The sequence below is a fragment of the Egretta garzetta genome, unplaced genomic scaffold (genome assembly GCF_000687185.1).
Source record: "Egretta garzetta isolate BGI_Z169 unplaced genomic scaffold, ASM68718v1 scaffold293, whole genome shotgun sequence".
NCBI classification, from domain to species: domain Eukaryota; kingdom Metazoa; phylum Chordata; class Aves; order Pelecaniformes; family Ardeidae; genus Egretta; species Egretta garzetta.
The window spans coordinates 1,619,590-1,632,244 of record NW_009259318.1 but is presented as its reverse complement, the minus strand read 5'-3'; the positions used below and the strand labels follow the sequence as shown (position 1 = coordinate 1,632,244).

The 12,655-nt window shown below is 35.2% G+C and overlaps 1 protein-coding gene across 1 annotated transcript in view; it reads left to right on the top strand.

Annotated features, from left to right (window-relative positions):
* Positions 1-12,655, top strand: part of ANO2 (anoctamin 2) — a 198,376-nt gene that overhangs the window by 50,458 nt on the left and 135,263 nt on the right. Inside the window, exons 8-10 of the mRNA XM_035892080.1 lie at positions 1,668-1,723; positions 1,949-1,990; positions 7,964-8,028. Of these exons, the coding sequence (XP_035747973.1) occupies positions 1,668-1,723; positions 1,949-1,990; positions 7,964-8,028 (163 nt within the window). The remainder of the gene's footprint in view (positions 1-1,667; positions 1,724-1,948; positions 1,991-7,963; positions 8,029-12,655) is intronic.

Here is a 12,655-nt window from a genome sequence, read left to right as displayed (position 1 = left end):
ACTAGTAGTGATTTTTCAGTTGTTTTTTTTTTTATTCTAAGGTGAAAATATAGGCTGATCCACTTCAAGCCCAGGTCAGCTCAAGATCCCATTTGACATGAAGCAAATATTTTAACCCTCCCATCTTTCTGGCCCATAGCCAAAACATGATTATGCATCACACATGACCTAAACATACTAATTCTTTTGGTCCCCCAGAAGTCCTATGCTTCATATGCCACTACGGTTTTCCCTTCTCACTGGTCTTAAGACCACTCATCATGGGTGGTTTAAAAGATTTCCTTAAGCATCCTTGTTTTATTCTGTTTCTTTTTTAAAGATTCCATTGCTTATTTTGCACAAGAGGTAGGACAGTGATGTTGGAAGTACTTATAGCAGTCTTTGGTTTTTATAAACATATGCTTCATAATATAATAAGAGGAAAATAACACTTAAAACACATTTGCTTCTTGATTTTTACATCTGTGTAAAGCTGAATCTGATTCTACTTCTATGACTTTATGCAAGGAAGGCATATTTTTGTTTAGCATAACTCTGAATCACTGTAAACTTTCCAAACATGGAGTGCTTTCAATAGAGGACTTGGCATGATCCAAACATGAAGATTTCCCAATTCTATTAATGCATGCAGTGGTAATGGTATTTTTATTTGTACCAAGGAAGAAATTTATTGGAAATGCCTATCTAGCATCTCTGACCAGAGGATTTTTCCCAAAAATTTCAGAACGATAGTTGTGTAATTTGACTATGAAATTTTTTTCATCCCTAAAGACAAACTAGATGGTTACTTTTTACTGGACACTGAAAGCAAAGAGTTCTGGAATAAACACCTGCTCTTAACTTAATTGTCATCTCATGGAACAATTGTTTTCATGTGCAGAGACTGAAGACAGAATGGCTGCAAGAATCATAGGTCTTGAGAGCCAGTAGTGTATGTCTATGGGTATTGTGGTCATTAGCCGGAGATTCAGTTGCTAAAGCCCTTGTAGCATATGGTCACTGTGATAGTGCCATGTCCCTGTATCTTCCTGTACCTTTCACGAGATTTCCTGTTCACAATCTTTAGGACTCAGTAGTTTTCGTCCTGGGGCATCCAGCTTTCTAGCATAACTGCATATTTGGTGAGCACAAACTGATTTAACTCCTGCAAACAAAGAAATGTTGTTTCAAACTCAGAAGGATGGCCTTATGTATTGATATGAGGAAGGGCAGAAAACCCAGCACTTGGTTCAGTGCAAATGAGACCTGATCTATTAGTCAATAGAAAGTAAGGGTTTCTCCAGTCACAAACTTCTGTGAAAGCGGATTTTTTTCTTGCTTGGGTGCGTCAGGGGGGGTCCAAGGTTCTGATCATTGTCAAGCTTCAGGAAGGACTTCCCTGATGCTTTCCTCCTCAGTCACATGCCTCTTCACTATCAGAATGAGAAAGTGGTCAAAACAGTCTTTGTACCATATTAGTTCAGTCAATAAAAAGAATTATATGGAAATGCGCCTTTCTGTGAAAACATAGCCAGGTCCTTCTAGGTTGGTATATGTTCATCTTGACACAATTTTGAATATTTTCAGTAATACAACTTAGTCCCCTTTGTAATGTCATGAATTGAAACCTGTAATAATCTTTTCTGTTTAACTGTGCCTAGCTGTTGACCATCTGAATTTTCTTCTAGGTATTGGCACATTAATAGCAAGCAATGTTTATGACGCAGCATACCCACTTCATGATGTATGTATACACTATTAAAAATCTAGTTCTCTGATGGTATCACTCAATAGTGCATACATTTATTGCCTGTGACCATGAAAATATATTCTAAGTGTGTGATTCTAGTATGAAAATTCTTTTGTAAGTACATTTCAAGTTATCACCAACAATGTTGGAAAACATGAGCAATTTTTATTGAATTTTATCTGGTTTTACATCAGTTATTAAATTATTTTCTTTCTCTAGGGTGAATATGAAGGCCAAAATGATGACATGAATGAAAGAAAGGTAAAATACATTGTAAAATTAATTTCATATAAGAGTTAATGTGATAAATGTGAATTAGTGTCCTAAATGCTATCATAAAGCATTAGACAGTGCTCAATCAAGTAAATGTTTTTAAAAATGCATATATTTTTTTGCATTACTTATTTTCCTCTATTTCTGCATATAATTTTTTTTCACAAGACTTTTTAGAAAGTCTTCTTATGAAGTATTTCTGTTAATTTAGTTTGATATTTACATCTTGAAATGCTTTAATATTCCCTCTGCATGCATACACAAGATTTTTCAACCTGTCAGGAAGCAAAAGTTGTTAAATTACTTACATGATTACTTTCTTTCCATAACCTGATGGTACTATAGAACAATGGTTACTAGAATAAAACACAGTTGTAGTTTTAATTTGATTGTGCATTCAATTAAATTACATGTGATTTCTAAAAATCTGCTTCCAATTATTTTGTAAATAAAAAGTTTCTAGCTATCAAATGACTTTTGAAGATATATCACCCACCAATTGTCTGCACAAGAGAAATGGATGCATAATCAAAGACTATGTGAATTCAGACTGGTTTTAATACATATGCTTACTATTAGAAATAAGCAAAATCATTTAATTACTGTAATCCATTAAGGTCTATTCCATATTGTTCTCTAATGTTTACTCTTTTTTCCCCCTTGATTTACAAGCAATAGGACAGCAAATTAAGAGGGAAAATTGCGGGGAGTGAAAGGGGGGGGAGGAAGAATGAAGAAAAAGAGAATGTATGGATGCCTAAAATATTTACTACACTAGAAATTAAACTGCATATATTCTTGGTGACTTGTAAATAATTTCATAAATTTTTTAACTCTGTGGTATTACATGTTGGTATATGCCATCTGTTGCTTGAAGAAGAGGCAATAAAAAGGCCATTAATTTAGCAAAACACACTGTAGTTGTCAAGAGTATAATTGCCACAAATTATGATTATTTGACCATTTGAAATGAAGACTGAGTTCATAGGCCATACAAATAAATTTGATTTTTTCAATGCTGGGCTAGTAAATATTTGAAAACATAATATTCTTTGTAGTTTGGGGTAAATAGTGTTAACATTTAGTCACTGGATGTCTTCATGTGCCATATACAATATAATTTAGTATATGAACCTTGGTAAGCAGAAGAGACAAAAGAAAACAAACCATAAAGAAGCTTGTATATTTCTGTCTGTTATTTTAAACTTTTTGTTCATGAAGAAATTTTCTACTCTGCACTTGCAGAATTTTCTCTGAGTAAGTGATAATAGTGATACAGTAATGGACTCTGAAAGTCAGCTACATAGTTTACTGACTTATAAGGTTAGCAAAATTTTTAGAGAAGAAAGGTAAATGAACATTAGTCAATGCAGGAAGATTGGGTACTGTGGAAAAGGGGGGAAGAGGGCCTAAAAGGACTAGTGTCTGGAAAAATATTCACCCTACCAGTTGTATATTGTGCTGCCTTCTTTTTATTCTGCCTATTAGGCTCAGTTATGAAGTGTTAAGTATTAAAAACATAAAAGGTTCTTTCCAGAAATACTTCATTGATTATTCACATATGTCTCTGCTGCCTAGCCATTGAATCTGCTGTAGTATTTCTATGTATAACATCATCTGTTTTCTATCTCAATCTAATAGTCTCAGTGTTTAATTTCCTGAAAAGCCCTGATCAGGTTTAAAGGAAAGGGGGGCATTTTTCAGCTTTATTTTTCTCTGCCCCTTTTTACTTTGTCCATTTTAATTTATCTGTATCTTCCATTTCAGATGTCTGTTGTATAAGCCCAAAGAATGATGAACTGAGCCTGTCTGGGGTACCTATGCCAATAAGGCAGCACATGTAATTAAGGTTTATGTACTAGTTCACAATATAAAAGGTTAATCCTTATTAACCCTCCTCAGGATTTCCTTGGAGAAAATGCATTGTGAAACAATACTTTTGTCACATCCTATGAGAATTAGAAATCTGCAGTCAATGAAACACACTCCTTTCCGAAGACTGTTGATTGGAGTAAAGGCATTTCCCTGTTTTAGTATGATTTCTACTCTAGAGAAAATCTTTTTAAGAAAGCTATTGCACAGCAGCATGGTAATAACTTGCTATGAGTACAAACATTGATTTAGTCTTTTGTAAGCTTCTAGCCTGCTGGCAACTTGTAACCCTTCATTGCTAGCAATATGTTTGACATTGGGAAATACATAAGGGCTTTGTTACCTATCTGGGATATACACTGTTGTCATATACTACAACAGCATCCCTAGAATATTAGAAGCAGATTGGAAAGTATTATTATAAACTTATAGAAAGTACTGCTTTTAAGTGAAGCTGATAATCTACAATAAATTATATTACAAAACTCTTCCTAGAATTCCTTTCAATTTAATAAATATCATGAAAGGACGCACATTCCAGCGTCCAGATTAAGCTTAATCTTGTAAAATTGCAGTGTTGACACTGAGACTTAGCATGGACAACACACAGGAATGGAAAATATTCATGCCATAAACTCACCTTCAGTGCCTTGGAATTAGAAGAAACAGTGTGATTCTGTAGTCTGACATAATGCCATAGCAACCTATTCTTGAACCAACTGCTATTTTAGAAAGAATTTTCTTTTTCCTCTTCAAATTCCATTCTCTATGTTCAAAACAGCTTTTAGGTGGTTCTAATAATTCAATAGCTTTAACTTTCTTTTTTTGTACAGTAATATAAATTAAGTAAGTAATGCTGTGGGGTAATGGCAAGGGGTGATTTTTAATAGGTAACCACAAATATTCATATGAAAGTATCAATATGGCAGCCAGGGCAATCCTCTTCAACTCCTGTTGAAGCCAAAGAAAATCAAACCTAGTATCATCATTTCTTTCCACAAGTGCAAAAAGTTTTGCAAATCTGTTCTCTGTAAAACTAAAAGCAGAGACTCCATATTCCTTGAATCTCATCGCTGAATTCCCAATTGCTTCAGTAGTGTAGGGTTTACTCCCTGATCTATGAACAGCAAATACTTTATGCTATATCTTTAATGAGTATGCAATGGCATGGCTCTGTTCACGTAAATGGTTGCAAACCAGTTTCCATATTCTGAAGAATAATACCTCTTCAGACGCATGTTTGCAGGATCCAGGTCTTAATTGCTCACTTGATATTTATTTAGTTCTTTCACATAGCATCTGCAGAAGGAGAGACATTATAAACAGTAGAAAAATGTGATTGGAAATCCTCAGAATATGTCAAGATAACTCTAAAGTCACATTACCTGAAATTTCTCCACACTTACTTTAATTGTGCTGTTAAATTCATAAGATGGTGTAGCATGCTTCTAGCTGTCAAAATGGACCATATGACAGATGCAACTACTGATAATTGCAAAAACTGTATGTATTTTGTTACTCACTACTGATAATTGCATAACTTACTTGCATACTTACATAACTCCATTGTGCAATAATCTATTATTCACTGGAAAAACCCCACCATTCTTAACAAGCATCTATTTTGCAGATAGAACTAAACAGTTTGCAATCTAGTCTGCAACTAAGCTGATGAGTTCCACATCCTATACATTTTGAAAAAATCTGCATCTTACTGTTTTAAAATTACTGATTTTGACTATATTTGGAATTCTTTTTTTATTTCTATTTAAAAAAAAAAACCCAAATATTTAATTTAAGTTCTCTGCAGAACATCCTCTGTGTATACCTGCTTGTGTATTCGTGTGCATGTTTCTTGGTTTGTGTCTTCCTCTCCAGCAGCTTTAAAACTTATTGCCAAATCCTAGCCAAAGTTTACAGAAGAATAGAAGTCTTCAAGGTATTAAGTCAGCAATTAATTATATTGCTTCACATTAATTACAACTTCCATGAGACAGGTGAGCTACTGTCAGTTAGCGCTCACACAAAGGGAGGAACTGAAGTATGAGGTCATCTCTTGGAGCCAGCGGGTATTCCACACAGAAGCTCATTCTCAATACACAGTTTCATCACTACTCCAATTTTACTAGAAAAGGTGTGGTACCTTATTTTAAAGGAGCTGACCGCACCTCTTATATGCTACTCTTTTTCTGGACCCCCTCCACTTCTTTTTTGAAAATAGGGATAAAAAGCTTGACAGGTGTCTTTTTGGATTATACAGATTTATAATCTATAAATAGTGATGTAGTTAATTTACTTTCCTTTATCATCATATTCTTGTTATTTGTTTATTATTTTTGATGCACTCTGTACTTCAAGAAATAGTTTTCAATGAGCATGTTGTCTGAGACTGTGTAGTCTTGTCATAGCATAAAACTATGAAAGGAATGCAAACAATTCAGGTGGTTCCACAGGAAATTTTAGTCTTTTGGTGTGACTGCCCTGATTTTTATTTTCCTCTGAAGACAAAATATGGTGAACAGTCATCTAACTTTGTTAGATCCTGCTGATATTTTCTCTGAGCTTCCTTTGGTCTTCATATAATTCTGGAAAGTTTCATTTTTTAATGTTCTTTCTGGATTTTTAATATATGCATACACACTTACAAAATGTCCCACTATCAAATTTAATCTTTTACCAAATTGTAAATTGCATGGTAATTCCTATCCAGCAGCTGGCTTTTGTTTCAGAACAGTGTGATGACCTTCACACCATAATTACCAGTTTCCTTTACAGCACCTTGTAAAAGAGTGCCAAAAGTTTCTTTTTTCTTCTTGAAAGTTCAACAAAGTTGTGTCACATATATCACAACAATGAAAGAGAGAATGAGGAAGACTATCCTCAATCCCTTGCCTATTGCAGTTGGGTGTATTGTGGTTAACATACCACAGGTCCTGAAATGTTTCCTTTTATCCCTGACTCTGTTCCCAATGGATTCCTCCTAACATAAGAAGTTTCTGTAGGATCTGCACTTTCCTTTGTGCTGTCTGTAAGATGTGGATGAATTTGCATTTCCAACAGTAGACCTGTGAACTTGTTTGTCCATGTGAGGAGAGAAGGGGCTTTTACATGGGCTTTACTGGGTACAAAAGACTCAGGAGCTGAGCAGGAGAGCAGGCTGGTTTTGCCACATTTATTACTTCTTGGTATGTTTCTACATACCAGCTCACCAGTTTTGAACTCTTACCGCAGTTTACTTCACCTTGGACCTGGGAACACTGGTCAGTATTTATCTATGGTGTTGATTCCAGACATTAAATAAATAACATCATGGAAGAATTTCTATGAGGAGTGGCTGAGAGAACTGGGGTTGTTTAGCCTGGAGAAGAGGAGGCTGAGGGGAGACCTTATCGCCTTCTACAACGGCCTGAATGGAGGTTGTATCGAGGTGGGGGTGTGTCTCTTTTTCCCAAGTAACAAGTGATGGGGCAAGGGGAAACGGTCTCAAGTTGTGCCAGGGGAGGTTTAGATTGGACATTTGGAAAAATTTCTTTACAGAAGGGGTTATCAGGCACTGGAATGGGCTGCCCAGGGAAGTGGTTGAGTCCCCATCCCTGGAGGTATTTAAAAGACGGGTAGAAAAAGACCCTAAGGTGCTTAGGGACATGGCTTAGTGGTGGACTTGGCAGTGTTAGGTTGATGGTTGGTCTTGATGATCTTAAAGGTCTTTTCTTACCTAAATGATTCCATTATTCTATGATTCCAAATTCATTCTGTAAGTATGATTATTTCTAACATCTTTCCAAAGATTTCCACAAGACTATGGCATCTTTTATTTTTCCTTTTAAGCCTCTCTATTTAATATCACTATCTAATAATGTGGTGAGGAGGGGGTAGGTATGTGGAAAAAGATGTGTGTACACCATCCTCGTATTTCTGGTTGGAGTCTTCCATAACTGTCTGAAAAATGTAATTGGAAGTTTGTTTTGAAGTATGGGAAACTGCTATTTTTTGGTACATATACTTTAACTTCTTAGAAGATGTTTGTAAAAACAGATGGGAGCACTTGTTTCATGTTAATTTTTGGTCTTTTTTTAATTTTTAATTTAGTTGCTGTATCGAGAATGGGCAAGATACGGAGTATTTTACAAGTTTCAGCCTATTGACCTCATAAGGTAATATGGACTTGTATAAAACACTAAGAGACCTGATTAGTTGATGTTGATTAAATAAGTTCCTTCCAGCAACTTCAGCAAATGACATCTTGGATTGATCAGAGCAGTAAAAATAATACTCTCACTGCTTTTCTGTAGCTCTGATAGTTTACTGTAACAGAAATACAATAAACAAAAATGTACCTTTGTTTTTGTATATTGCTTATTCCTGGAAGAATGTCATACTTCAGATTTTTTTAAAAAAAATGTATTAATTCTTTCAACAGAGGCATTTCCATTTACATTGATGAATTTTTATTGGAGAGTATGGTCACAAAGTCTGGTGAATAATCAGAAGCTGGTGTTCACATCATGAATCAGCGTAAAAGTATTTGACAGTTTTGAAATTGATTTGATTTTTTTACTCCTGGTTTTACAAGTTTTATTCATTGAACACATCCATATGTGTTCCCAGTTTTTTTCTATATTTTGAATTTTAATGTTACAAATATAGAAGAATTTGGGCTTAAAATAAGACAAAGCAAAGCAACCATGCTTTTTAAGGAATCTCTACAATATCTCTACAAGAAAGCCAAACCAAACCAAAACAAATTTTGTTGTATACAATAAATGCTGAGTAAAGAAAAGGAAATGTTTGTGAAAACTGCTGACTTGAAATATTCTTACAGAAGATATCTGTCTAGTAATAAATGAATTGTGATATTAACAAGCAAACAATAGAAAAAATCTGTTTCTGGATAATTTGTATACATAAGAAAGACGACATCTTTTGATTAATCAAACTCCAGCTAGGCTTTATTATACAATCTGCCCTTATGTGGTTACCTGCAAAACCTGGTGTTAGTAATACAGATAATGAATAACCTTTGTAAAATGTATTTATTATATTTTGAGTTAAAGTTGAAATACTGCATACAGTTTTTCAAAGACTTAACCATTAACTTGTAGCGTGAGCAGAATTGTTTTTTATTAGGAGAGAAATGTTTCAAATTGGGAAATGGTAGCGAGACCATAAAAACTTATTGAGGTTCAGCAAGGCTTTGAAATTTCTGCTTCTTTGCCTCAATGTTTTTATGCAGGATTTATGCACTTTTTTAATACCAGTTATTCCAGGCCAGGCTACTGTGTGGAATAGATAAACTCAGAACAAGATTACAGCACCTGGTATATTGTTAGTAAATATTACAAATGTCAAGTTAAACTGTGACTGGCTAGAGGAATTGTCAAGTTTTACCAGAGCTGACAACTCAGCTGAATTAAAAATAGAGGTACATCTGCTTACACTCCATCTTCATTTGTATCTTGCTGTCTCTGTTATAATGTTCCACTACACTAATATGATTTCATAGATATTCTGTGGTTTAGACTTCTGCGAGAAAGAAAGGAAGGACCAGGCATGTGTAATTGATTCTTGGTTCTCAGAGATGTTTTTTCTTGCTTTTATCTTCCATACTTTGCTTGACTGCAAGTTTGACTGTTACCGCTAAAATAAATGTGGTTTTTATTTTCTGGGTAATGTTAGAGCTTTGGAGTATATCTACCTGAAGAATTAGTACCCTTTTCTTTCTGCAACTGAGCTGGGATTTTGGACCTCTGTACTGTGGGCGGGATTTGAGCTCAGTCTCAGTGTGGATGCTTATTCCCTTGGCAAACATCAATCACTCTTTGTGGATTTTGATAATTTACTGGGATCCTTCTTTATAAGATTGATTAGAATATACTTGACTATTTTCTGGTTATGGGAACCCTATGTAACTTAACAAGTTTATATTCAGGCTTTGGACGGACAGGAGAGCATCAATTATTTTGCCGTATATTCAAAGCCTTTTCTGACTGATGTTTTCAAATATATTAACTGTGTTGAAATATGTTGCTTAAATAATATTCCAATCCCAAAATTAATTAGACTTTTTAGTCAATACAACTTGCAACAGTGCAAATCTTTCTAAATATTCCTGTTTCACCTTTATACAGTAAGAATGCAAATTGAAAGTAACTCTTTAACTGACGTGCCTATGCTGGAAGACTATATATATATATACACACACACAGTGTAGAATTATTATAAATCATTCTCAGTGCCTCAGTTCCTTGCTTCTGGCCATACAGTTGTTGCCAGTTTCCAAGTGATCGTACACCAAAGCTAGGAACCACATGTTTTCTAAGCTCACTCTTGGCACAGACCAGGGATTCTCTGAGGTCCCTTCTAAGGTCTGATATCCTGACGGAATGTTAACTGCACAGTCAGTCATAGAATATTTTCAAGTTCTTAAAAATATAAAACCAAATAAAGGACCGTTATGATGTTCACTGACAGCTCCATTCACCCTTATGTCTTAATCTGTAAAAGTATTCTGCTCTGGCTTTATGCACCTCTACAGGACCTATAGGGAAAAGATAATTTTTCCATAAATTAAAAAACACATTTGTGAATGAGAAGGGTTTCACCACAAGAGAACATGATGGGTGTTACATATTTCTATTCTACGGCAGAACAACTCCAGTTAAAAACTTTAAGGGAATACATAGCGCAGATCATGCACTTAGTATAGTGTGAATTGATGGTTGATTTGTAAAATGCCTATAACACCCAGTCCCTCAGTGCACATTCAGATATTAAATAACATTGCTTAAAATAAAACCTGGCTAATGCAGTGTTTTATTTTCAAAGCATATGAATGTCTAAATATAGCCATATGAATTCAATTTTTGCCTTTCATATATGTCTATTTTCAACTCCGATGAAGAGGATGATAAACATTTTTTGAGAGTTTTTTGCTAACAGATATCTTAGGTGAGAAATACTGAAAACAGTTTACCTCCTCTTTCAGTCACACTTTGACTTGGAAGGCGTGAGTGATATATTAACAAGTAGAGAATGGAAGTTGCAATTCTAAGACATGCAGGGCTCTGGAGGTTTGCCTGTTATAATGTAATTTTTTCTCATCCTAATTTAAGTATTGATTTTGACTAGAGAGGAGTTTCTCTAGTGTAGCTTGTAGGAATGCACTTATCAACAGTAGTTCCTCTCAATCCTTGTAATGTAATTTAAAAGGTAATATAAAACACATATCTGTGTTTCATTGTTTTTTTTTTTTCTGTTTTGGTGATGCTCTTTCCTCAAATGAAGATGAGTTCAAACCCACTTCTTAGCAATTTTTGCAGTCAATGCATTTGTTAGTTTCCTAAGGGGCAATACTACTGTTGATCCAGAGATAGGGAGGACACTCCCTAGGAGTTTTATGAACATGCGTAAATAAACGAGGTGTTATGGTTTCTTTATAAATGTTATAGTATATTGATCCAAGTTTTAACTATGTGATTCTAGAATGAATAGCTTGTGAAGAACAACTTCTGGAGGCCCCTAGATCTACCCTCCGTTCAAAGCAGGGTTGGCTTGAAAGCCAGATCAAGTTGCTCATGAGTATTGAAATCTCCAAGGATGGAGATTACACGGCCTCTCTGGGCACCATTTCCAGTGCTGTACCACACTCAGGGGCAAGAAATTTTTCCTTCTGTGCAGACCAAATTTTCCTTGGTACAACTTATGGACATTGTCTCTTATCTTTTAGCAGTGCACCTCTAATGAGTTATAGCAGGTCAAGAAAACATGCAGCAGGCATAAGAAGTGCCATAGAATTTATATGAATTATATTTCTGGTTGAGAGCAACCTTTATTACTTAGGATCTCTACATGACAGATGAAGTAAGTCTGCTAAGGTTATTGATATCACAAATAGGTTATTATCCTTCTGGGACAAAAGCTTATTTAACTCCTGGAAAATTGGCAAATTATCTTCTTAATGGACATCTTGAAGCACCTGCAAATTGGAACCCATGTATGAACTGAAATTCTAGATGAAGGACCATAATTGTAGAGGTGAGGTCTCCTTTTGTTATCTTGTTATTAATATAAAATGATCTAACCCCAAGGAAATCAAGCAGAGCCACGTGCTTTTTTCTTTGCGGTGGAGTTATTTTAATATTACTGCTTCTAAAAGGCCCCAGCTCATCAGCTCCTTCTAGTCCATCTCCTTTCTCATATTTTAATTTCTATTTCCTACTGCTAGGACTTCACCTAACTTCTTAATAGCTAAAAGGCTACATTATCTATAGCATGATTACTTTCAAAGCTCCAATTGCCTGTGTGTGCTTATCTTGCTGTAAAGCATAAAAGTGGGAGGACATGGTCATTGTAAAGATTAAGATGATGTATACAATAACTCTTTTTGCAGGAGTAGGTGGGAAAGTGTGTTAATCAAAATATTATTTATAATGTACAGCACGTAAATCAAAACTTGGGAGTTTCTGTTACTCAAACTGTCTGTCTAATATATTTCTTCCTTCCTATTTTTAACTATGTTTTTCTTTTGTATGGAAAATTGTTTCAACTTAATCTGTAATGGATTCTGGCCCTTCACTGCAGTGTGCCTGTGTTGAACCCACTCTTGACTGAACAGTCACCAGTTCCCCCCTGTTCCTGCATTTGAATGCTGCCTTCCTAAAACAGAGCAGCCTGTAGCTTTCTCTTCCTGGCAGTTTTTAAAGCGATGACAGACCTACAGTGTTCTGAAGTTTGACTGTCATGGCTCTGGATATTGTTGCCTTCACTTTCAGTCTCCTGGGG